The sequence below is a fragment of the Euprymna scolopes genome, chromosome 31 (genome assembly GCF_053919585.1).
Source record: "Euprymna scolopes isolate OS-2025 chromosome 31, ASM5391958v1, whole genome shotgun sequence".
Taxonomy (NCBI): domain Eukaryota; kingdom Metazoa; phylum Mollusca; class Cephalopoda; order Sepiida; family Sepiolidae; genus Euprymna; species Euprymna scolopes.
Genome location: NC_136512.1, coordinates 35440249 through 35467193, shown reverse-complemented (window position 1 = coordinate 35467193; position 26945 = coordinate 35440249). Strand labels below are relative to the sequence as shown.

Genomic DNA, 26945 nt, shown 5'->3' with positions numbered 1-26945 from the left:
AAACACATGTTTAATATGCAGATGTTTTCCTAAACGTTAAAATACATTGTGGAGGATGATCTATCGATTTTAGCTTTACTAGTAATTTAAAATCAATAAATATTTATTATTTTATCATTACCAGCAATGGAAGTTTTTGGCTTAAAGAAAATCAAATAAAAAAAAATATTAAAAGAATCGTTTTGACATCGGAAAATAGGCATCAATTTTTCCCGATTTTTTTCGATTTCGATTAATCGTCCCAACACTAATATATAACTAAGTTCAAATGTATTGAGCTAACAACCATTATTTTTTCAATGCATATATAAAGCTTTTATAAGTGAAATTATATAAATATCAAGAAAACTATACCTGGATTAATCTACATTTCCACAATGTTAATCATTTCATTGTTGCACGTCTAACAAGACGATTAACATTGTTGCAACATAAATTAATCTATGTAAATTTTTTTCTGATGTTTATAAAATTTTACATATAAAGGTTACTAGACTACTCGTGACCCGTTGGGTCAGTATATGCTATAGTTAGCTATGGAATAGTAAGTATACAGAATGTATAAAAGTGCGAGTGACTATACAGAATTAATGTATAAATGCGCAAAAATAAACATGGCGACCAGTGAAAACAATACAGAATATATTGGATAATAAGGGGATTAACATCATGGCTCTTAGATTAAATGAAAAATCCGTTATATAAGAGGGCTGTAATCCGTTGAAAAAACTGAAAAAAGACGAAAAGAAAAAATACAAGGAGGAAGTGCGAGGTCTACACTAGTTTTTTTTTTTTTTTTTTTTGTTAATAGCTTTAAAAACGTTGGGAAATAATAATTAAGTAATATTTAGCGGTGAGACCTTTTTCAAAGGAAATATTTAAAAAAATAGAATAATACCCCCTACCTCATACGCACATGTTTCGAAGTGTTTTTACGTATTTTACGTATTTTAAAAATGTTTGGAACTTATGACTCCATCCCATCCCACCCAGTTCCCTCTTTTAAAAAGCGAATTTCACTTGCAATGAAAATACTATCGAAATAATCGTTTAAAAAATTTGAGACGCTAAATATGCATATGGTTTTAGGAGGAAGTCTTTCCCCGTATAATCAAAAACATTTGTGGACAATATTTGTTAATTATAAAAACTTCCATTTATATAGTTAAAAAAGAAAAAAAGAAAAAAGTTCTGTATATTAAAACAAAGTGTTTATTATTAAAAAAAAAGGAACAAAAGTTCTATTTATATTGTTCATTTTTGAAAAATTAGTTCTTATTGTTTATACAGTAACATAGTAACATAACAGTGATTAGAGGAATTTGGTTCCTTTTATGTGATTTAGGGATCGAAAGTATTTTGCCACTCGATCTACAATCTTGCCCGAATTTTTTTTTATTATTATTTTTAACGCAAACTAATGAAAAAAATATTTATAAAAAAAAGGTAGATGTTATGTGTTGATAGTTAAGTAATTTTATTTTATTAATATGGTTTCAACAACTGAACAAGCAGCTTTGGGTAATTTTGTTGTCTTTAAACTGTCAATTACAGAATACATAAAAGACATAAAAATCGTAAACATTTGCTTTGTTTTTGTTTGAAAATGATTCCAACTTGTAATGAAAAATGCAAATACAATTTGTAAAATGCCGATGTAAAAAAATTTTTTTTTTTAAGTAAAAGGGATTTAGTTTTGTTTTAATTTGCATATTTTAAACGCAAAAAAATGTCGATTTAAAAAAAAAAACAAAACAAAAAAAACAAGCAGCTTTCATGTCTTTGTTTTTATTTACTTACACATGTGCAGAATTTTTCAAACCGGAAGCTGTAGACCGGATGGATGGTTTCAACGCCTATGCAAGACGATTTGAGTTTTATAATATAATAGATAGTAACTTTCTCTAACATATGACAATTATTTCCATCTACAGGCAAGATGACTGAGGTCAGACTTGATAAGGACCTGTTTTCCCAAAATAATTTTTGTCTATAATGTGCTTTAGGAAGTTACCCTATGGCCTTAAATATTTGTCTCTGTACGCTAAATATATTGGAAATATGCAACCAATAATTATTGTTGCAACTCCAATGATGTGCGTTTAACACAGAAATGAGTAAATTTATGTAGGCTGTTTTTTAATGTTTTAGTTTATTTAGCTCTTTGTTTTTAGTATTTTTGAAAAAAAATATTGCTTTTACTTCACTTTATTGATATATTTGAACTTATATATATAAATAATTTAGTATATAACAGAATTTATAAGAGATATTTTTTTTAATCATGTTCCGAAAATCAACACTATCCATACATGTTTTCAGAGCATGGTTATAAAATGTTATAAATAAATGAATTATAATAGAAAGGCTATGTTTGATTTAACGTTAGCTATTGAGCTTAAATTTATTTGCAGTATTTGGTACGTTCTGGAGATAAAAATAAGGCAAATTGCTTAACCTTAAAGCATCGATCATACACATGATCACTAGGGCTATGACAACAGCATATTCTTTTCCTTGTTTTGATTCTCAGTTTATTTTGTTTGCGTCTGACATATTTTTGAGAGTAAAAACAATCAAAAGAATATGCTGTTTCCTTGCCCTAATGATCACTATATTATAAAGCTATCGTGCTATTATGAATATGATTTTAATCTCACTGATGGTACAGTGTCTTAACTTCTAAATGAATAAATCTCAAAAGTTGGGCTTATTTCTTGTAATAATGGTAAAATCAAAACGGCTTATTTTGAGTTAATATTTCACGTGATAGACACATCAAATAGTTCTGTTTGACATTGCACTTGTGTTCCAATGTTCATTTAGAGAGATTGTTTTTATTTTTAACAATTTGGGATCAATTTCTAAATTGCAGGTGTAAAGGCAGATTCATTTTTCCTTTTTAGTCATACTTTAAAGATGAATAAATTTGGATTGAAATTGCCGAACTGTTACGGTTTATCTATATGAATGAGAAATATTTTGTTTTGTATTTACAAAATTTTGAATGAAATGTTTATTTTCAATAAATCTTTCAAATGGCGAACGTTGCGAAGCTGGCAAAGTAGGCTAGTATTAGCTATACAGACAGTACTTCACTTTTAAAGATGACTAGCATGGAAGCCCGGCATTGGCCAGATGTTTGGAGGTGTGTGTTAAGCAAAAGAAAAAAAAAAAAAAAAAAAGTGGTAGTAGGTAGGGTAGGCTTGAGCCTGTACTGCGAAGGAGGAAAAGAATGTGGGGGGGGGTGACATCTTTTCCGTTGTGTTCATCGCCAAACCGGAAGTGGTTAAGGTTTAAATTAAGGCTAGTCAATCGAAAAGATGGGATTACTTTCGAAAATATCAGTGAAAAAAAAAAAGCGACCTCTCCCTATAAAAAAGTGCCCAGTTGAGGGTGAAAGAATTAATGTTTTTAACCAATTTTTCGATGTTTGTCATCTGAAGGGTCGAGCTTCAAAATGATACTGATCTCGTGAAAATCCATCACTTCCGTCGAAAGTTTTAGGCAGACATATAAACATACATACATAAATACATTTAAACAGACAGGTGAGGTTTATATTGTAGATATAGATGAGCATTTTTTTTTTTTTTTTAAGGGGAGGGGGTGAAAAAAAGTTATGTGAAAGAAATTTCTCCAAACCAAAAATATCAAAAGCAAGTTTTTAATTTCATGAATTCAAGATGAAATGCTATTTTTTTTCAATAAACTAGAATTATCATTTTCCCCCCCTTTTTCTTTGTAGGAAATATCGACTTCATCGTCCAAATCCTGTCCCTTCTGCTGAAGACTTGCGAGGTGTGTCTATCATCAAGCCTTTAACAGGTGTCGATCCTCACCTCTACAGTAACTTGGAAACTTTCTTCAAGCTGGACTATCCTGCGGTAGGTATCACCATATTCATATTTTACATGCTAATGTGTGTCGGACTGCTTCTAGGAATTGACTTTCCACAAACTGAGCAGAGAAACTTTCCCCTTCCTGTAGGCTCTTCAACATTACAGGGTGGAATGATAAAATTGTCACCCTAGGAAAGACGACATGATTCCATTTCCATTTGATGAAAATGTTTTTGTTTTTTTCTTTTTTGTTGCAAACCATCTACTAGTTGGCCAACTGTGTACAAATCCCAACAGCGATAGGAGCCTTCTATCCTGTCTGAAAGTGACACAATGTTCAACGAGCAAGATTGGAAATGTGCCGCTGTATAACTCATACTCTCTACTGATCAAAGTTATGACAACAGGACCATTGCCAGCATCCTCAAAATGTATTGCTAGATTTCCACAAATAACAGGGACGTGTCTAGTGTGATGAAACAGTTATCAGCCATGGTTATGGTCTTTAGTGTGGTTTTAATTGAGAGCCACATCATACCACCTCACATCTTCTGGTCAGATCTTTATTCTTCTTTTCTCTCAAATCTATCCTCATCACTTCCTCCCATGTTTCTGTCACTTCAACTGTTGGTCAGTGATTAACTCGAGCAGTCTAATCCATTGCACACGTTTTCTTATTTCCACATTTAATTATCCTCTGAGATCATCAGAACTAAACCCATCTTTAATATCAGGATTCTACAGACAAACTTATCTTTTAATTGACCTTTGACTAAATATTTTCATTTATTAGGCAAATAGAAAAGTTACTAGCCAAGCCATCTGATTTTTGGAATATGACATCTTTATTCTGTAACGAGTACTACATTAAAGATGTTTCTGTATTTTTTTTTTTTTTTTTAAATTAATGTAATTTTAAATAAGCACCTAATTTTAACATTTGAAGGTATAAACATTTAAATTTCTTCAGATGTTTAACAGCCTTCGTTAGAAAAATAAAAGTATATTATTTTATTAAACCTTTTACTATTAAAATAATTTGACTTTGCTAGTTTTATTTAAAAAAAAAAAAAAAAAAAAAAAAAAAAGACATTTTTTACTTAGCTTTGTAAGATTGTCGGCGAAAAAAACACAATCGCCAAAAGATAAGTGTTTTATTATTTCTAGTTGAAAAAAATCACTGGCAACGTTAAGACATGAATGCTGCACAATCATCATATCATTCTCGTATAATTTTTCTTTATTGAACACTCGTCCTCAGCCATCAGTTATTAGGTTTCACTTTCATACATCATCACACTGCATACATATACCTGATGATACACTATTTCCTAGGTGGACCGGCAATACTCTGCTGGTTAGTAATGGCAGAATGTTCTTAAACTTACTTCATTCATGGTTAACTCTTACAACAACACTTACACCTGTTCTATCATGTCATATCATGAAGGCAACAAAATTTCTAAATAATCTTGATAAGTTTGCCATGCAGATATACTGTCACCATTTCTGAGTTTTCATCCGTCGCCATTGCCTTAGACTTTTTACACACAAACTAGTTATTCTCTTTTAGCTTACCAATGATTCCACTATACTTTTTGTCTATGCAATACTTAAAAGTACCGCGAAATTAGTTACACTTGACTTTCCACAAATTGAGCAGGGAAACTTTCCTCTTCCTGTAGGCTCTCCAACACTACAGGGTGGAATGATAAAATTGTCGCCCTAGAAAAGACATGATTCCATTTCTGTTTAATGAAAATCGTTTTTTTTTTGTTTTTTTTTGTTGCTACCCTATATTAGTTGGCCAGTTGTGTACAAATCCCAACAGCGATAATAGCCTTCTATCATGTCTGAAAGTGACACAATTTTCAACGAGCAAGATTGGAGATGCGCCGCTGTACAACTCATGCTCTCTACTGATCCAAGTTATGACAACAAGACCATTGCCAGCGCCCTCAAAATGCATCGCTAGATTGCCACAAATAATAAGGACGTGCCCAGTGTGATGAAAACGAAGTTTACCGCCACAGTCATGGTCTTTGGTGTAGTTTCAATTAAGAGCAACATCATGCCACTTCACATCTTTGAAGTTGTCTTGAAAGTCAACACCAAATACGCTGATGTGTGGTGATCCCCTGATGCAATCACGTGACTGCTGGCAGATTCTAGGTGTTGCAGCAGGACTTGACGTTGCCCCCACAAGTCCAAAGAGACCCAGGCTTGGCTTCAGACGGAGTGCTATGACTTTGTATCTTTCTCTCACTGCTCCCCTCTTCCCCCGACCTGAACCCGCTGGACTACTTTGTTTGGTCAAATGTCAAGAACATCACCAACATGACCTCCCACAACACCAAAGCCAGCCTGATCGCCGCCATCCACAGAGTATTTGCTAAGCTCCAGTCGGCGCTTGTAGAAAAGGCATGCTCCCAATCCTGGACCCGTATAGAGGTGATGATTGAGGCTGAAGGCAGTTACATTGAATAGATGTCAGCTCTACTACATAATCAAGTTACCTGAATTGCTTTTTTTTTTCAATAAAAGTTTAAAACTAAAGCTGTAGTGTTGTTTTCTTTAGGACAACACTTATTGTTCCACCATGTGCAACCACTGATCATCACTTTAGTTTTGGCAACATTGACTCTCAGGCTTTTACTTTTTATAGCATGTCGCCAGTCTTTAATTGAGCAAGCACGCATGCAACAAATGCGCACACTCTATATTGCTACTCAACATTCTCAGATTGATGTCAACCGACATCAGAGGTCAAACTATGATACAATTACTTACTGGACTTAATTAGATGACCTTAAGTTTAATCAGTTTCAAAACTCTAGAGAATTGACTATCGATGCCAACTAATTCTGTTTGTCTTATGCTTTTTAAAAGAGTTGTATTATTAGACTCATGGGTAGCATAAAAAATATATCTAATCTGTTGCTTTTTTGTTTTATATTAAGTCACCACTTAAGGCCAAAAACCATTTGAGGATGAGGATTCATGTCCTGCGCGTATTCTCAGTTAAATGATGAAAAATATGATGAGATATTATTGAAAATGATGAATGAAATGAACAAAATTTTGTTACTTATGAGTGAGGAGCAGAACTTTACAATTACATGTCAAACGGCTCACACTCTCTACTTGTATGTGACAGAGCCTGCACTTATTGCCATGATATGAGATGCTATTGGAAAGTTCTAAGACAAGTGTCTCAAGTTAAAACAACGAATAGCAATTGATGATGTAAGGCATAGAGGGGCCATGTATTGAATATACAGCATAATCACATTGACACGAGGGTTCTCGTGAGATTACCAAAGTTAAGCAACATTGACTACCAGATTGGTGACTAATTTAGAAATACCAGGCAATGTATGTATGTATGTATGTATGTATGTATGTATGTATGTATGTATGTATGTATGTATGTAGGAGGATGTTGACATCTTTCTCTGCAAGAACTACAAAAATGTCATCATATCCTCTGATCGGGATATACATGCGACTGCATATGTGAATTTAATATTCCTTGACACTTTTTCCTTCGAGGGAAGCTAGTTCAACCCATCTAGGAGTAATTGCTGCTGGAATCGGGTTAAATGTCTATGCTCAAAGATAAGCTCATAAACCACCTCCATTTTGGGAGTTGCATATTGCACAGGAAACACTTGCTCTCTTCTTGTGTATGCACACGCTTTTACATATGTGCATTTTCTCTCTCTTTCTGTCTCTCTCACGTTTCTTCTGTCACTTTCTCTCTCTATTTATGTCTCTTTGTCTGTCTGCCTCTCTCTCTTTGTCTCTCTTTGTCTCTCTCTAGTCTTTTTCTATCTCTGTCTCTCTCTAGCCTTTTCTCTATCTCTGTCTCTCTCTAGCCTTTTCTCTATCTCTGTCTCTCTCTAGCCTTTTCTCTATCTCTGTCTCTCTCTAGCCTTTTCTCTATCTCTGTCTCTCTCTAGCCTTTTCTCTGTCTCTCTCTAGCCTTTTCTCTGTCTCTCTCTAGCCTTTTCTCTGTCTCTCTCTAGCCTTTTCTCTGTCTCTCTCTAGCCTTTTCTCTGTCTCTCTCTAGCCTTTTCTCTGTCTCTCTCTAGCCTTTTCTCTGTCTCTCTAGCCTTTTCTCTGTCTCTCTCTAGCCTTTTCTCTGTCTCTCTCTAGCCTTTTCTCTGTCTCTCTCTAGCCTTTTCTCTGTCTCTCTCTAGCCTTTTCTCTGTCTCTCTCTAGCCTTTTCTCTGTCTCTCTCTAGCCTTTTCTCTGTCTCTCTCTAGCCTTTTCTCTGTCTCTCTCTAGCCTTTTCTCTGTCTCTCTCTAGCCTTTTCTCTGTCTCTCTCTAGCCTTTTCTCTATGTCTCAAAAGATGTTTGATGCTTTAAATGTTTGTAAAGTACAGGGGGGGGGGATTGTTTTTTTTTTTTAATATAATGTGCCCCCACCCTCGCCACACACACACCTCCTTCCTATTTCCAGTGCATTTGTATTAATGGTTGGCATATTTCTCATTGGCAGCAGAAAAACCCAATATCAATTCTGATTGGAACACACTCTTTCCTTCTATCACTCTGCTTACTCGCTTTCACATTTCTTCTGTCTCTCTCTATCTCTCCTGACCAATAATAGTTCAGCCTCCCCCCCCTCCATACACCGACATTTTAAGATGCATTCAGATAAAGAACTGCTAATAAACTTGCAATTTTCCCCACTTGTGGAATTACTTTTTTTCCAATTGCTTCCTGCTATATTTGTAATTTTATTTTTGATTGGATTCCACCACTAACTCCTTACACACACAGTTGTGTGTGTGTGTGTGTGTGTGTGTGTGTGTGTGTGTGTGTGTGTGTGTGTGAGAGAGAGAGTATAAAATAGCAACATGAAAAGTGTATATGTTTATATCTTCTACTTATTTCTTATTTGGTGACATGTAGGAAAACAAAATTTTCAACTGTGTCTTTTCAAAAAACATTGTTTTCCTACATGTCACCAAATAAGAAATAAGTAGAGAAAAGATAGCAACACATACACTTTTCATGTTGCTATTTTATACTTGCACATACATGCACACATTGTCTTATGAAAGCATTTTATACAGATAGCACATTTTTCTAGTGCCGCAAAATGTGATGTATTCACGAAGGTCAAAAGGTCAGAACAGACTTTAAGATTTTAAAATGCTTAGGAAATCAATTTGACTGCCTAAAATTGTTTCTGAATTTTTGAAATGAAGATTGATAATTTGTATTATTCAAACTACTGTTCTCATCTTAAGTATTGTTCTTACATTTCAACCGATGTAATCTCTGATCTTCTCCAGGTACGTTTTGTTGAAGTGGGGAATCTGCATGGAATTTTGAAGAGAACTCTTTATTGAATCCAGAGTGAGGGGTAGCAATAGCTCACTACATAATGGATAAAGTACATAGTAAAATTCAGGTTTAAGTGACACTCTTTTGGAGGCTGAATGGTTCAGTCCTCAGTGCGGGTGATACTAAGAATATAATTGCGAATTACTTAACACTTCTACCTGGTCACGGCTGATAGAACACGAGCTTGCTACCCTCGCAGATTAAATAAAGAGTTCTTCTAGAAGTGTAAGCCATTTTGAGTTTCAGAACAGTTTCAGATGGTTCGCTGTTACACACAAGTCCTGGGAGGTGACTTATTTGTAGTAGACAGTTCCACAGAACAAAATATTCTTACCGTGTCGAAACCCGGGAAAAGAACATGTGAAATTGCTCCAGAAAAGGTTTAATATTTATGAAGCAATTCTGGTTTCTGATTGGTTTGGTAGCAGAACGTGAATTAGTTTGATTCGTCAGTTCTTAGCAGCATCGTTTATAAATAGAATCGTCCGACTGTGTGGGATCATACCCCATTACAAGTCCAAAATATTGCAACAGTTCTGTTCCAAATTCAATGCAGATTCCATGAGTTCAACAAGATACACATGAAGATGATCAGAGGTTAAATTGGCTGAAATGTTGTGAGAATAACTCGAGATGAGAACAGTAGGCTGAAGAAACCAAAGGCTTGAAATTCTATATCCTGATGATGTAATTTGTAAAACACAAAAAAATTTGAGTTATTAAAAAAAAAAATCCTTTTGTTTAATGTTTTTTTTTTTTTTAAATGAAAAATTACCTTTCAAATAAAGAAAATTATGAAAAAAAAAATAAGTGCCCTAATCCCTATTAAAGTAGTTAAACTTAAGGGTCCCCACCTATTGTTTTCATTAATATCTTTATTCTTTATACAGCTTCGAATTGTGCGATTACTGGCTATACCAAACCAAAATTTTATATCTAAGAACTGTTTATGTAGACGGATAGATCTTTGAAAGGCATAAAAACTGTACTTAAACTGTCCATTTTAATAAAGAGTTAAAAAAAACTTAAATTAAAATAAAACTAAAATAGAAAATAAAAATTTATAGTAAATGAATAATAAATAGGAAACAAAGAAAATAACAAAAAAAAAAACATGTACATATAAACATTAAAAAGTTTAACTTTACAAAAAAATTTTAAATCAAAATTGATTTGGCGTCATCTGCATTAGACGACTAGAGAAGAAAATATATTAGATGGAACTGTCTTTATATGCATAGACACTATATCATGCACACCAAATTTGTGAAACTTTTTTTTTTTTTTTTTCATGCAAAAAAAAAAAAAAAAAAATAATGAATAAATCACCAAAAATAACCTAATTTGATCTAGTTCCGGGGGGGGGGGACTAATCACACATTGCGTATTTATAAAATGCTAAATAAACGAGATATCACAAGTTGACACTATATTTTTGCTGTGCTTAAAACTTGCCTGATTCTATTCCAATTCCTGTGTTCAGTCTGAGCTTCAATATATGGTTCCCCTCTTTGCTAAATTTTCACAAAAAACTCTCGCCCAGCTACACCGACTACTAACAGTTTCCCTCACTCTATCTGCGCCTAAATCTAAATGCAAATTCCGTGAACAAAGTTTTTTTCTTAGAACTGCCCGCCTGTGGAATTCCGTTCTACTGGCCTGCTTTCCAGCTGACTACGATATGGTAATCCTAGAGTCCAATGTGAAAAAATTCTTGTCAAGCTGTCCCCCTAAATAATCCATTTCTACCAATAACTATTAATATGCTGTTTCATTTACTACCATACAATTATTTACCCTTATCCTCAAGTGGCCTTTGGGCCCTGATAAGTAACTCCCATCTATAATATAAATCTCACCTGTCTGTTTAAATGTATGCATGTATGTCTTGCAAAACTTTCGACAGAGCGACAGGTTTTCACAAGATTGGTATCGTTTTTAAGCTCGACCCTTGGGACGACAAATATAAAAAAATTGGCCAAAAACATTAATTTCTTCACCCTCAACTGGGCACTTTTCTACAGGGAGGGGTCGCTTTTTTTGCTGATATTTTCGAAAGTCATCCCCTCTTTTCGATTGACTAGTCTTAATTTAAACATTTGTCACTTCCGATTTGGCGATGGTCGCAACAGCAAAGATTTCACTTTTTTTTTTTTTTATTTCTCCCCGCCCATGGTATGAGTTCAAGCCTGCCTACTACCACTTTTTTTTTTTTTTTTTCTCAACACACACACACCTCCAAGCACCTGTGCAACGCCGGGCACTCAGGTTAGTACATAATAAAAAAAAAGAAAAAGAAAGTTGCTTGTATTCAGGATTGAGTAGAATAGACAGCACATCATCTATTCAAAGTGCGATCTACACACTGAATATGATTGAAGAAGTGCACTCAGTTGATATCTATGATAAGAAAATAAAAGATGGATGGAAGAGAAAAAAAATAGAATTTTATATATTACTAGCAGGGTTACTCGGCATTGCCTGGGACAAAAGAAGAACTTATTTCTATTAAAAACTTATATCTCTCTACCTCTCTTTATCCATTTCTCTCCAACCCCTCTTCTCTATCCAACCGATTCTATCTCTAGCTGGACACACACGCACACACACACACACACACACACACACACACACACACACACACACACACACACACACACACACACACACACACCTTTGTATATCAGATTTTCCGAGTAATGAGTCTACATTTTCTTTCCAAATTTGTACATAACACTGAAAAAAAAAAAAAACCGACCTTCTCTGGCAGAACCGTGCTCAGTTGACCTCTAAAGAATAATTTTTTTTTTATGTTAATAATACAGGGCAGTGTTGATCAAAAATATACCAACTTTGTGAGTTTTTTTTTCTTAGTTTTTTTTTAGATCAAATACTTATATATTAGTAATTATTTACTTGCCTTTTGACTAAACCAGTATTAGACACGAGTTTAGTTTTTAATGTAGATCAAATCCAGCTTAGTTTGGATTATGACAAAATTTATTTTAGAAATTGTCTTAACTTCAGAACACTCCTCATCTTACCAAGAACAGAACAGATACTTTGCTTTGATTATAATCCGAAAGAATCCTACTTATCTGCTTTCCCAATGTCTGTGAGAGTCAAATTAAATATAAGTTTTTTTGTTTATCTTGTAATGGAAGGAAAAACCAACTTAAAATTAAGTATTGGAATAAAAATAAAACCTATCTCAGTCTAGAAAAAGCTCTCTAACTTGAACTAACTGGAAACAGGTACTATCCTCTGATCCCTGCCTGAAGGCTAATCCCTAGACTTAGGGGTCAGTGGCAAAAGACGTCATTGTTTGTATTTGAGAACAACACTCCTTTTAATTATTTATCGTGTCTAAAGGCAGAGTCTGAAATCGAGCCTGAAGGAATGGCTGCATGTAGGACGTCACTCGCCACCTCCTTAACCCCATGCATATTTGGTGCGCCGTGTTTTGAGGTGTGTCGCCTCAAAAGAATTCCACCGATGAATGGAGGAAATGGCAGACGCTGAAACTGATCTTTTCTTGCCGTTGTTATATAATTAAAAAGGCGAGCAGTGCAATCGTTAATTGAAATTGGTTAAAATAATATGCAAGCCACATCAGTAGTAAAGGCCGTTTCTTGTAGAGTGTGTATCATGTTTTAGTTGAATAGTTTTAGACTTAGCTGTGTGTCCATGCGGTAAAAAATGATGGCATCTTTTATATATATATATATATATGTATATATATATATATATATATATATATATATGTATGTATATATATATATATATATATATATATATATATATATATATATATGTATATATATATATATATATATATATATATATATATATGTATGTATATATATATATATATATATATATATATATATGTATATATATATATATATATATATATATATATATATATGTATGTATATATATATATATATATATATATATATATATATATATATATATATATATATATATATATATATATGTATGTATATATATATATATATATATATATATATATATGTATATATATATATATATATATATATATATATATATGTATGTATATATATATATATATATATATATATATATATGTATGTATATATATATATATATATATATATATATATATATATATATATATATATATATATATATATATATATATATATATATATACACTTTTATATTATACCGTCCAGATTTATTTACTACAGTAAATAAAACTGGACCGGTTTGGAGATGAGTATAAAAATGTTTATCTGTTTGCAGTGAAGCAGTATATTAAAGTTTTTAGAGCTCTAGTATTGCACTATCGAGCTATCTAAATGGATTTTGTGTTATTAATATTTATATCTGAATACAAAATTCTGAAAACTAGCAAGCTACCCAGCATTGGCCAGACATAAAATATGCTTAAATATGTTATTTTAATTTATGCAGATTTTGTATTTATTATTAGTGAGCAAATTCTTTATTGATTATTATATTGTACCAATATATATTGTCATTGTTTTAAAAGTTTTAAAAAGAAAAAATACTTTGGTGCCAACAGCTAGAATCAAAACTTTCAGTGCTCCAGCCTTAATTGTTATTTAGCGCTTCAGCTTTTGTTGTTACCCTCCAAGCTATTATCAGGCGGATAAAAGAAGGCTAAAACTTAAACGATTTCCAGCTAAAAAAATGTATATGTATGCATGCTCAGAAGTTAGTCTATTTACTTCTGCCAAGGTCAATTGTTTTGTTTTAAATTTGGACCCAATAACAGCTATTTCTACAGGCTAAAAACCAAATCAAAGTGTTCCCATGGTCTAAATACCCTATATATCAAGATTCAAGTCTCTAGACTTAATATTTAAAGAGGAGTTTGGTAGAGAATTTTGGCATATGCAGACAAGGCCACTTATATAAAAACAGGTCCGTGTGCTAGAACGTTTTTATCCTAAATTCTACTCACTAGTGCTCAATATAGAAACTATAGATAAACAAAATTAGGTGTGGTAGTGAAATGAAATTATTTAGTAAGAAATAAGGAAAATGAATAATTAATGAACACTCATTTTTCAAAGGAATATGCAAATTAGTTAACCTTCTTTGAACTTACTCAAATATTCATGGCTTGATATATTAAGAAATTTGTTTTAGAAATTGTTAAATAAAAACACATTGGTTTTTAATATTAATGTCAGAGCGAAAAAAAAAAAAAAAAAAAAAACCAAAAAACTTTATAGTATATAGATTAATATGAAAATATTAAAAAATTGAAAAATATTTTATTCAATGTTTTTTTTTTTTCTTAAATTTCTGAGACTTGTAATACACCATTTTAAAAAAATTCTGTTGGTTTTTTTTTTTTTTTAGTTATCTTTCCTTTGTTTTTTTTCTCTTCATTTTTCTGATGGTATTAACACTGAGGGTCAGCCCATCCTCGAGAGAAAGGAAAGGATATGTTCGCTGTTGTTAACAGTAGTTGTAAGATTGAAGTTGTGTATATTATAAATGTCGTTTGGCATAAACATCTTTGAAAACATTTTGTAAAGTTAATTTGAAAATATTAGAAAACCAAAAAAATTCTATGAAATATTTTATTAAATTAAAATAATTAAAAAAAAAAAAAATTTTTTTCTAACACCTTCAGTAAAGGCTTAGTTTTTTTAATTTTTTCCTCTTCATGTTTCTGGTGGTATTAACCCTGGGGGGGAGGTCGGACACTCAGAGTGAGATAGAGAAGGATATGTCCGATGTTGATGGTTGCAAGTTTGAAATTGATGTGTATATTCGTGCTTTAAATGGAAGTTTCATCACATCTTTGAAAACATTTTGTAATTTCTAATATTTTCAAATTTAGCTTACAAAATGCTTTCAAACATGTGATCGAACTCTTATTTAAAATTCTTGCCAAACTATGCATGTACACATCAACAACACTGGACATATGCTTTTTTTTCTGTCCCTGAGGGACTGACATCTCAAGATTAATACTTCCAAAAAAATGAAAAAAAAAAAAAAATGAAAAAAAAAAACCGAAAGTCTTTATCAAAATGTGTATTACACTGCAAATCTCAGAAAAAAATTGTTTCTAATCATTTAATAAACGTTTATTGGTTTTCAAAGATTTTTCAAATTAACCTTATGAAATGTTTTCAAAGATGTAAAGCCCATATATATATATATATACACACACACACACACACACACACACACACACACACACACACACACACACACACACACGAGGGGCATGCAATAAGTAATGCCCCTGACCCACTTCCAGTGGTCTGATCTAGCTGAAATTTTGTATGTACAATGATTTATATCTCTATGGGTTATGTGGCAAATTACAGCTCTGAACTAATTGTGGTTTCTGTTTTACAGGTATTTGAACTGAGTCAGGTGTGAAATGGAGCCTGTTGAATATTGGGCACTGATCCTGTTTTTGTATTATAAAGGACGCACACCACAGGAGACTTTTGATGAAATGAAAGAAACTTATGGTGATAATGCCCCATCATATGACCTTGTAAAATGCTGACATTGTGAATTCAAACATGGCTGGAAGTCTGTGGAAACAGCTCCCAGACCTGGTCGCACCTCTTCTGCCATTGATGAAGCATCTGTCCGTCAAGTTGAGCCTGCCATTTTGGAAGATCGGCGCATTACTATTCGCCAAATAGCCCAAGATATCAAGATTAGTACAGGGTCTGTGGAAACTATCATTCATGACCATTTGCATATGCTTAAGGTGTCTGCCAGATGGATTCCCAGGTTGCTCATACCATTTCAGAAGCGAGAACACGCCGAGTGCTCGAAGATGAATTTGGAGATGTGCCAAGAAGATGAGTCAAAGTTTTTCAGAAGACTGATTATACAGAATGAAACCTGGATCCATCACTATGATCCAGAGACCAAAGCCCAGTCAATGCAGTGGAAGCACTTGGACTCACCACCTTCAAAGAAGGCAAGGGTGCAGCCCTCCGCTGGCAAGGTCATGCTCAAAGTCTTCTGGGACCAGGACAGAGTAGTGATGAGAGATTTCCTGGCAAAGGGTACCACAATTACAGGAGCCTATTATGCTTCACTTTTGAGGAAATTAAGGGAAGCTATCAAAATCAAGAGGCGGGGCAAGATTAGCAAAGGTACCCTCCTCCTGCAGGACAACGCTCCGGTCCACAACTCTCATGTTGCCAGATCAGAAGCACGGGCGTGTGGTTATGAAATCATAACCCATCCTCCCTACTCTCCTGACCTTGCGCCCTCTGACTTTCACCTCTTTCCAGCCATGAAGTTGTTTTTGAAAGGAAAGCGTTTCCCAGATGATGCAGCCTTGATTTCTGAAGTCATGTCATGGTTGGAGGACCAACCTGGGGTGTTCTACAAAAATGGTCTCCAGAGCTGCATCAAACGATGGGAGAAATGCACAACTCTGTATGGTTCCTATGTAGAGAAAGACTAATAACTGTGCCAAGTTTTGTTGCTCTACTGCTATGGGAAGTGGGTCAGGGACATTACTTATTGCACCCCCCTCGTATATATATATGAACCCAATATATGGTAGTGAGATCAAAGTTAATATATATATATATATATATATATATATGACTTTGGTGCCATCAGTTAGAATCGAAACCAAAGCATAAAACTCTCCACCCTTATTCCTTAGCCTCTCAACCACACACATATACATGTAAATTCACCTGTCATTCCTTTTATAAAAGATAGAATCACCGGATTGTTGAAGACAAGAAGCAAGATCCACAAAGTTCTATATTTATAGTAGCAGGCTACCCAGCATTGCTCAGTCATAAAATATGCTTAAATATGATATTTTGATTAATGCAGATTATATATTAAGTTTCATGTCTGTAGACCAAAAGCTAACAGGAGCTTGGAAGGCAAAATTTTTTTAAACAAAAATATATACGCATACATAAATATATATATATAGAAATTAGTTTTTCTGCATGAATATAAGTACGCATAATAATAAACTAAAGATGATCATCCCATAAAAAACCCCGAAAAAACTAATAGGGAATTAATTAAAATAAATGTTTTAAAAGAATATGCAAATTAGCTAGATCTTTTGCAGATTAATGCAATTCCACAATCCATATATAACAAAGTTGTATTTTCTTTTTAAATAAATAGAAAAAGAGTTTTTAATATGAATATCAATGCGCAAAAAAATTATAGGCGCAAAGATAGATATTTTAAAAATTTTTTATAAAATGAAAGTTACTTGGAAGAAATAATTGTTTTGTTTGGAAACAATGTTAATACTTTATCTAGCTGCTGTTGATTGGTGCTCGTGTTTACTTGCATATATACTGAATTATCTCCCTTGCTATTACAGGTAAAAACACTGCTTTTTATTTGGAGAGAGCTATAGAAACAAAGAAACTACGTCTATATTAAAGGTTGTTAATAAGATTTTTTCTTTTTTCACAAATCTGGATTGTGTGGGTATAAATTATATCCTTTAAATTCTATAATAATGACTAGTGTGTGTTTGCGTGTGTATGGTTGTTCCTATTTACTATGCCTCCCCACGGGACAGAGTTAGACACCAGGGTCGTTTTTTAACGTGGAGAAAAGGAACAAAAATAAAAATTGTCTCAGTCGTGAAGGATTTCTCCTACACGGACAGAGAACAAGAAATTGAAATGCAGTATCTGAAGAACAGATACTACACTTTGATCTGAACCCGAGTGTGTATGATTGTATTGTTTGGATTCCCAAATGTAGATCCACTGAAACCTCTATTAATTGGCAAAAGTAAAATTGAAGTGAATATTTCTGAGACTGTCTGTCAACCATTCCAAGTTTAAGTAAGAAAATTAAGAAGGAATTAATTTTAGCCTCTTTTAATCTCTCCTCTTGTAAACAAACTTCTCTCCCCCAATTAAAACCTTTGAAACTGCTACATGTTTTCATTGTGCCTCCATGCATTAGTTTTATTTGCTTAAACAACCCATCAACAGCCACTGGATGACACAACCATGTAGCCGGATTCACACAGATTTGAAAAGTCCATGAATTATTATTTTTGCCTTGAAAAGGCCTTATTTCTATTATTACCTTGAAAAATCCTTGAAAATATGGAAAATGTCTTGAAAATTTCTTAAAGCCTTGAAAATTGTATTTTTTATGTTCAATAAAAATTTGTTATTTCAACAAATTTTTACTGAACATAAAATCAAATTATTAAATTTGGAAATTAGGCAAAATATTGAAAATAGAATTGAAATACATTGGTCTGAAATTGCATAGTATTGTGGATACAAGAGTTAAGTTCTTTTATCACAAAGCTACATTGGGTAGTTTCATGAGAAAGGGGTGTAACTTCATTTTTTCCATTGTTTTCAATTAGCAAAATTTTTTTTCTGGTTTCTTTTTTTTTGGGGGAGGGGGGATTCAAATCTTCTATTTTTATTCTCATTTATAATTTAATTTTTTTTGTTTTTGTATGGGAGTACAAGGTGGAGGAGTGGTTGTGGCCGCCATAGTACCCCCTATGCCCCCACTTTCCTTGCACGCACGATACTCTCTGATAGTGACCCCCCCCCTCTTCCAAAATTGTGATAATTGAAATGAGGCCGTCTGAGCCAAAAAAAAAAATGGACAAGATGGCAGCCATCTTGGTTGGAAATTTAAAAGCTGTATAGAGAGTTAATAGCATTTAAAACTACTTTAAAATACCAAAAGGTAAGTAGGTTGCAAAGTAACTTTTATTAGCTATAATAACATTTACTTGTTGTATACTTGATTTTTTTACCATTTTTTCAAATCACTGTGGATTATAAAACAAACCCCAAATTTTGTTTTGAAAACTTGAATTTTGTCTGGAGAAGGCTTTGAAAAACTTTGAAAATGTGTATGAACCTTGAAAATCCTTGTACAGGGAAAAAGTGATGGCCATGCACATGTAAAAAAGACTTTTAATAATTGATTACTTTTTGATTGCTCACCAGCGAAACCAAGTATGCGTTTGTTGGAAATGATAAGTGCTAACAGTTCGTTTGATGTTCACTTAAAGTTTTGTTTATATGGAAATTTTACATTTCTTTTGAACTCTTTTTTTATTTTCTTCTCTTTGCAGTATGAAATCCTTTTCTGTGTTGCCCACGATCAGGATCCAGCGATTTTCGTTGTGAAAAGCCTTCTCGCTAAATATCCAAAACATGACAGCAAGTTGTTCATTGGTGAGTCACTAATAACCTTTTTTTCTCACTTTTTCTCACAATTCTATTTTTAACAAAGCCATTCGTATGAGAGGTCAAAAAAATCTAACGTTTGGAATGTTTTTAATGGTAGCAAGAGATCGGAGTACGTGAAAATATGTTTGCAGGTGAAAATTGCTTTTCTCAACCGAAATCAAGTTTACTATTTTATCCAATTGCACAGCATAAAAGGATCAGGATTTCGCACAGTAGAGCTCAAAACAAAACAAGTCAACACACTATTACGTTCAGTTAGCTTTCAAGGTTAGAAAAAGAGAATGATTAGTCTCAACTTGCTCATATATACACACTGACAAAGGCTGCACGCATGCACGCACATTGAAGTCCATTACACTGTCACACACATAATACGAGGTTTGCACTGGCTTGTAAAGGCCTTGAACTATGAGCTTTATTTTGAAAAGATCTTATTTATATTATTACCTTGAAAAGGCCTTGAAAATATGAAAAACTCCTTGAACAGGGCTTAATCGTATTCTTGATGTCCAATAAAAATTTGAATATTAAAATTAGAATCGAAATACTATTAAAATATTTTAAAAATATTAAACAAATACATTCTTCTGAAATGGCATCATATTCCCGGGAGTGTCAATACAAGAGTTATGCCCCTTTATCAGGAAACTACCCAATTTTATCCATATACCTTATTGATAAAGCCGAAGTGAAATGCCAACTCGAAATACTGTTAAAATATTTTTTTAATTATAATTTTTAGCGTTATTATATGATTACTTATATATCAAATTTTGTTTATAAAACTTGACTTTTGTCTGGAAAAGTCCTTGGAAACAGATTATTGAAAATTTGTATGAAGCCTGTACAAACACAGAAAGAAAAAAATAAACAATTTACTCATAAATAACTTCCAATTCTTCAGAAATGTGTAAATATATTGTTTTCATTAGCAATCATTTCAGTCACTATTAAAGTTTTTATGTTTCCAACAGTTATACCATCTTAACCACCAGTGTATGTCATAGCATATTTCTAAGACGTAACCGTAGTCTATAACCCACCCAAGATAGAATCCATATTAATCAGTTTGATGATAGATGACTCTCGCTGGGAGTTTGTTTAAAGTGAAGCTGGCTGGTGCAGAGCCAATCTCACTCTCTCATTCAAACAAACCTGATCCAGCACCAAGGCAGAGTCAAAATAGCTGGAGGCCAAGTGGGATGCAGGAGCTGCCATAAGTGTTTACATCCTCCTATATATGCTTGGTATTCCCAAATGGTCACTCGTCTGATACTAATGTTGCTTAACTTCAGTGATCTAACAAAAACCAATGTATCAACGTGATTATACCATATAATCCACACAACACCACATTTGAGTGACACAGGATACAAGAATTTATTTAAATACATTTAGTAAAACTTATTTATATTTGAAATATCATTTGGCTCTAATTAGCAATACACATGGCTGATAAAACGCTTTAGATAATCACAAATTTAAAGGGGTTTCTGCTAAAATAGTCATATTTTAAAAATCAAAGCACTTTAAGTTTTCAAAATATCACGGTTTTGTTTGGAAATGAATATACTTTCAAATGAATTAGTAAATAATAATATACATTATATATTTTTAGAGTTTGAAGTAAATAAAGTGATAAAAATGTGAACATCATAAAACGGCAAGATTTCCCAGGAATCCCCCATTTACCCATTACCATCACTTTATAATGCTGAGTGTTTAAGCAAAGTGGCATCAAGCCCCGTTTTTTTTTTTTTTTTTTTTTTTTTTTAAGTCTACGGTATAACTCTACCAAGGATTGAACCATAGTCTCCTGATTCATCAACTGACACTTGACTATAATGCCAAATGGGTTAGTGTTACTAAAAGTGGTTACATTAAATTTACATAAGCTCCTATCGTAATAATTTTAGGTTTACTAAAATGTGCATGCAGTGTTATTTTTGATTTGATTATTTTATTTGAATTCTGCTGACTGCTAGTCTCATTTTGAGTTATTTTTATGACGTTTCGATCAATGTAACCTTCTTCAGGTGTGTCTTGTCGAACTCGGCAATTTGCACAGAATTTTGAATGGAACCTTTTATTTAATCAAAGAGTTTCATTCAGAATTTTGTGCAGATTCCCGAGTTTGCCAAGATACTTCCAAGGAGAATAAAAGAATCCTCATCTCAAAAATTAAAAAATGGGATCGATTTATATAAGAACGAAATTTCCATGAAAAAGTTATGATCGATTTATATAAGAACGAAATTTCCATGAAAAAGTTATGATCGATTTATATAAAAAAGAAATTTCCATGAAAAAGTTATGATCGATTTATATAAAAAAGAAATTTCCATGAAAAAGTTATGATCGATTTATATAAAAAAGAAATTTCCATGAAAAAGTTATGATCGATTTATATAAAAAAGAAATTTCCATGAAAAAGTTATGATCGATTTATATAAGAACGAAATTTCCATGAAAAAGTTATGATCGATTTATATAAGAACGAACGAAATTTCCATGAAAAAGTTATGATCGATTTATATAAAAAAGAAATTTCCATGAAAAAGTTATTATCGATTTATATAAGAACGAAATTTCCATGAAAAAGTTGTTTATGATCGATTTATATAAGAACGAAATTTCCATGAAAAAGTTGTTTATGATCGATTTATATAAGAACGAAATTTCCATGAAAAAGTTGTTTATGATCGATTTATATAAGAACGAAATTTCCATGAAAAAGTTGTTTATGATCGATTTATATAAGAACGAAATTTCCATGAAAAAGTTGTTTATGATCGATTTATATAAGAACGAAATTTCCATGAAAAAGTTGTTTGTGTTTTAAAAAAAAATAAATTTGAGAAATTTTAAGATAAAACTGATTTTTATTGAAACTTTGTTTTTTTTTTTTTTCTTATTTTAATATTGCACATTTCTTCTCAACAGGTTCCAAAAATGTGGGGCCCAATGGCAAAATCAACAACATGGTGCGTGCTTACGAGGCGGCAAAATACGAACTCGTAGCAATCAATGACAGCGGCATGAGAAGTGAGCAGAATGCTTTATTATTTAGTTTTTATTCTTTTGAAGGTTTCTGCGCTAGACTGGGAAATAATTTGGCTTTGCCTTCATTCAGAGACACCTGTGCACATGGACATTTTAGTTGGGGATGTAAGGAAGGGTGCTAATAGTGTTTGTGTACATAAAAAACATCTGTCAAACAAAAATCAATCATTTTAGGGTAAGCAATATATTCAGGTAACATAACTTGGTTTCAACTTGAAAACTATTTCTATTCCTCTATTCTTTTCTATTCCTCTATTCTTTTCTATTCCTCTATTCTTTTCTATTCCTCTATTCTTTTCTATCTCTCTATTCTTTTCTATCTCTCTATTCTTTTCTATCTCTCTATTCTTTTCTATCTCTCTATTCTTTTCTATCTCTCTATTCTTTTCTATCTCTCTATTCTTTTCTATCTCTCTATTCTTTTCTATCTCTCTATTCGTTTCTATTCCTCTATTCTTTTCTATCTCTCTATTCTTTTCTATCAAACAAAAAACATTTGATAAATATATTTAAAAATATTGCATAAATATTTTTTAAATAAAATCTCATTGGGAAAAAAAACTTTTTTTTTTTTTTTTCGTCACTTTCATGTTCCCTTACACAGATTAAAATCGAGTAATGATACAAAACCTTATGACTAGAATCCTTATTCTATTTTTAATCCTGGTGTTACCAGATCCGGCTGTCTTTAGATATTCGCTTCCTGAAATGAAATGCACTTAACATTGATGCGTTTTGTTCTTCTACTTCTTTTTGCAAAACTTATGTTCTGCAAAACCAAAAAAACAACAACCCACCTTTATCCCCTTTTTCCTTCTTCCCATTTCCCTTTTGTCTTTCTATCACCCGACTTTCCTGACTGGTTTTCTAACTTAAAATGTACCAAACATTAATACTGTTACCCTTTTCCCTCTTCCATTGCAAAACTCATGTTCCGCAGGGCAAGGAACAAAAATGTTAAAATCCACTATAAAACAACCAAACCAAACACTACAAACTAGCGATTAAAGATACAAAAAGCTTGAAGAATAAAGACCTTCTACAAAATAACTGGATGCAACATGAATACTATTTCCAAAATAACTGGATTCGGCATTAATTAACCTGAAAAGGGTTGATATGCCGTAAAACAAAACAACCAAACCAATTTTTAATCCAAATTCATTATAGGATTTCATTTTTGAAAATGTTTCAAATTTAAGGCTTACATTTAAAGGATTTTAAGAAAATTTGAAATTCATCAAATCTTGCTTAATGATTATAGGTAAAATTCAATACAAATCTGAAATATTTCGACTTCCAAATGAAATGTTGTGCCTATATTATTACCTTTAAAAATAGTTAAAAGAAACTGAAATTTGAAAGATTTATTGATGTTTAATATCTATTGGTAAAATTTCACAAAAATCGTTGGTATCATACTTTTCATAAGGGGGTTCCACCCCTTTTTACCTCCTTTGTATAGAAGTCAATGAAGCTAAATATAGCCTACATTTGAGACACTTTATATCTATTAGCTATGTTCCAAAACTCATAATCGGTTAATTGGTTTATGAGTGAATCTTGTACATACAAATACATAATGTGTGTGTGTGTGTGTGTGTATATATATATATATATATATATATATATATATACTTTATATAAATACGTTTTGAAATAAATATATATATATATATATATATACTTTATATAAATACATGTTTTGAAATAAATTGACTTTGAACAGTTGTAGAAGGACTAGTTTTGAATTTCTTTTGAAATTAACTAAAAAAAAAAAAAAAAAAGCACTAAAAACACAATCTTTTTAATATATTTTAGGTAGAAATATACATTGAAAATTCAGTTAATCTTTGATACCAGCAGTGTCAGAATATGTGGGATATGAGGCCTGTTGAATTAAGTACTCTACAACCCCTATCTTCATTAAAGAAACTTAATGTTTAGTCTGGTAGTTCTGAAACTACTATGTTGCCACCATCTCTACCTTGGTGAATAAATGTTGGTAGCTTTATATTCAAAAAGATGTCTTTAGAACGTAAGCAGAGAATACAATAGTGGAAACATATTAACCCAAATGAAGACAAGTTTAAAACATATCAAAACTGTATTTATTCATATAAAAAAATATTATTTTAGTTGTTGATTTATTCATTTTTTATTTTTGTTGATCATTTTTTTTTTTTTTTCAATTCATTTGTTCTAGTGAACCCAGACACCTTATTAGATATGGTATCTGCCCTCACAGAAAAAGTTGGCTTGGTTCATCAAATGCCTTACTGCTGTAACAGAAAGGGATTTGCTTCTGTCTATGAAAAGGTAATTTTAACTTTGAACAAAATAAATTCTGACCCATCAGGTCAGTATTTTATTAAATAGCACCTTCCTCTTCTTACCTCTCCCCCTCTGCTTTTTAAAAATTTTAATTTTTAATTGGTCCCCGCACAGAGGAGGGATTGGATCTAGTAATTCACACCCATTCGTCCGTTCGTTTGTTTGCACTTTTATCAATATCCATGCGTTGGATTTAAAAAAAAAAAATTTTGCACAAACATTAGTCATGGTGAAAGTAAATTTTTTCCAGAATGGATTTTCCGGGATAACTCTGGTTGCCCTGCAAGAGGCCATTATAGGAGCAAAATTGCCCTAAAATTGTTTGTCCGTTTGTTTATTTGCACTTTTTTTTAATAACCACTCTTTGAATTAAAAAAAAAATTTTGTGCAATCATTAGTCATAGTGAAAGTGAATTTTTCACTCGTGGAGGTGTACCCCGCATGCTTGGCTTGTTTATTTTCTTTTTACTTTAGTTTACTCCAAAAAAGGCACATTGCTATTGAGACATAATGAACTACTATGAATTAGACCCTCTTCACTATTGATATCCCTAGATGCCAGAAAGTCTTCTACTCTAATAGTTTTTTTTTTCCTCAGCGGACAGTTTCCTGCTTTCCTGACAGTACTAACATACAGAAATTTAAATGTAATGTGAACAGGCATCTTGCTGCTCAACTCTCCACAGTTTCTTAAACATGATCCCAAATAGTAGTTGCTTGTGTGCAAGTGGCAATATACCTTGTTGAAGATGGACAATAGTTTTAAAAAATTAAAAAAAATTTTTCCTGTTTGGTAAAACTTATTCTGACTTCTCTAAATGATTTTTTTTTTCTTTTTTCAGGTTTTTTTTGGCACTCAGCAGTCTCGGGTGTATTTGAGTGCAAATTCTATAGGCATCAACTGCACCACAGGTATGTCGTGCCTGATGAGGAAAGACCTGATTGACCAGGCTGGAGGCATGTCAGCGTTTGGAAAGTACCTGGCAGAGGATTACTTCTTTGCTGAAGCGATTCGAGAAAAGTGAGTAACAACCAGTAAACCACACGTCTATCCCTCCCTCTCGCCTTTTATTACATCCTTTCACCAGTCAACTTGTGCAGTAAACAGAAATGTAGATAAATACTGGTTCTTGTCCAGAATTCACTTATGTATTAAAAGCACAAAAAAATAAATTAAAGAAAAAAAAAAATCTAATGTACATACGCATGGCAAAACAAAAATATTGTATGTGCTTGTTAAGATAGTTGACGGATCGATTTTTTTTTTTTTTTTTTTTTTTTTTGTTAAATATCTAATTTTAAACAAAAACAACAATACTTAAGTGTGTCGAAAAATAGTTACAAAAATTCATTGAATAGAAAATTATTTATAGGTAAAGGTAATTTTTATGGAAAATGGGAGGGGCAGGTTGCATTTCCTCAGATGTAAACACCTTGATGATTGCGAATACAGTATATACTTATCTCCCTTATCACAACTTAAAGTGCTGACATATTTTTAGGGGTGTGTGGGCCATAGTGATAGATTTTTTTTTTTTAACTTAAAACACAATAGCAGTTGTTCCACTTGATGAATTTTCATAATATTTGGATATATTACTATTTTCGACATGACAAGTAAGTACTGTTGTTTTCACTTAAAACTACACACTTAAAAAATCGATCTGTCAACACTATCTTACTAAACACCATAACGCATTCCAAAAATCACTAAATTGATCAAGTAGTTTTATTTTTATAAAGAAAATCATTTTTAAGCAATTAATGCAAGTTTGTAGGCATTACAACAAAAATCTTGCAAGTTTGAATTATTGTTGAGTTATCTGTTTCATGAGATTTTCAAAATGGAGATACAAGACAGTCACTCCTGTTACTCATAAAATTTGATTTTCTTATTTAGAAATAAAACTATTTGATCAATTTATATGATTTTTGGAATATGATATAGTTTTGGTTTTGTCACATGCACGTACATCATACATAGTTTTCTTTATTTTTGTTTTTTAATATAGAAGGAATTCTGAATAAAGATCTAAATATCTTGTAGCTGTAATAAGGTCATAATGATGATCCAAACTGCAAGAAGAACTCCTATTCAACCAACACTTCTAA

At 32.3% G+C, this 26945-nt stretch overlaps 1 protein-coding gene across 1 annotated transcript in view; it reads left to right on the top strand.

Moving 5' to 3' along the window:
• LOC145255690 (ceramide glucosyltransferase-like) overlaps positions 1-26945 on the top strand; it is a 320637-nt gene that overhangs the window by 280817 nt on the left and 12875 nt on the right. The window contains exons 2-6 of the mRNA XM_080114256.1: positions 3749-3887; positions 19319-19421; positions 22380-22481; positions 24706-24818; positions 25676-25854. Coding sequence (XP_079970382.1) covers positions 3749-3887; positions 19319-19421; positions 22380-22481; positions 24706-24818; positions 25676-25854 — 636 coding nt within the window. The remainder of the gene's footprint in view (positions 1-3748; positions 3888-19318; positions 19422-22379; positions 22482-24705; positions 24819-25675; positions 25855-26945) is intronic.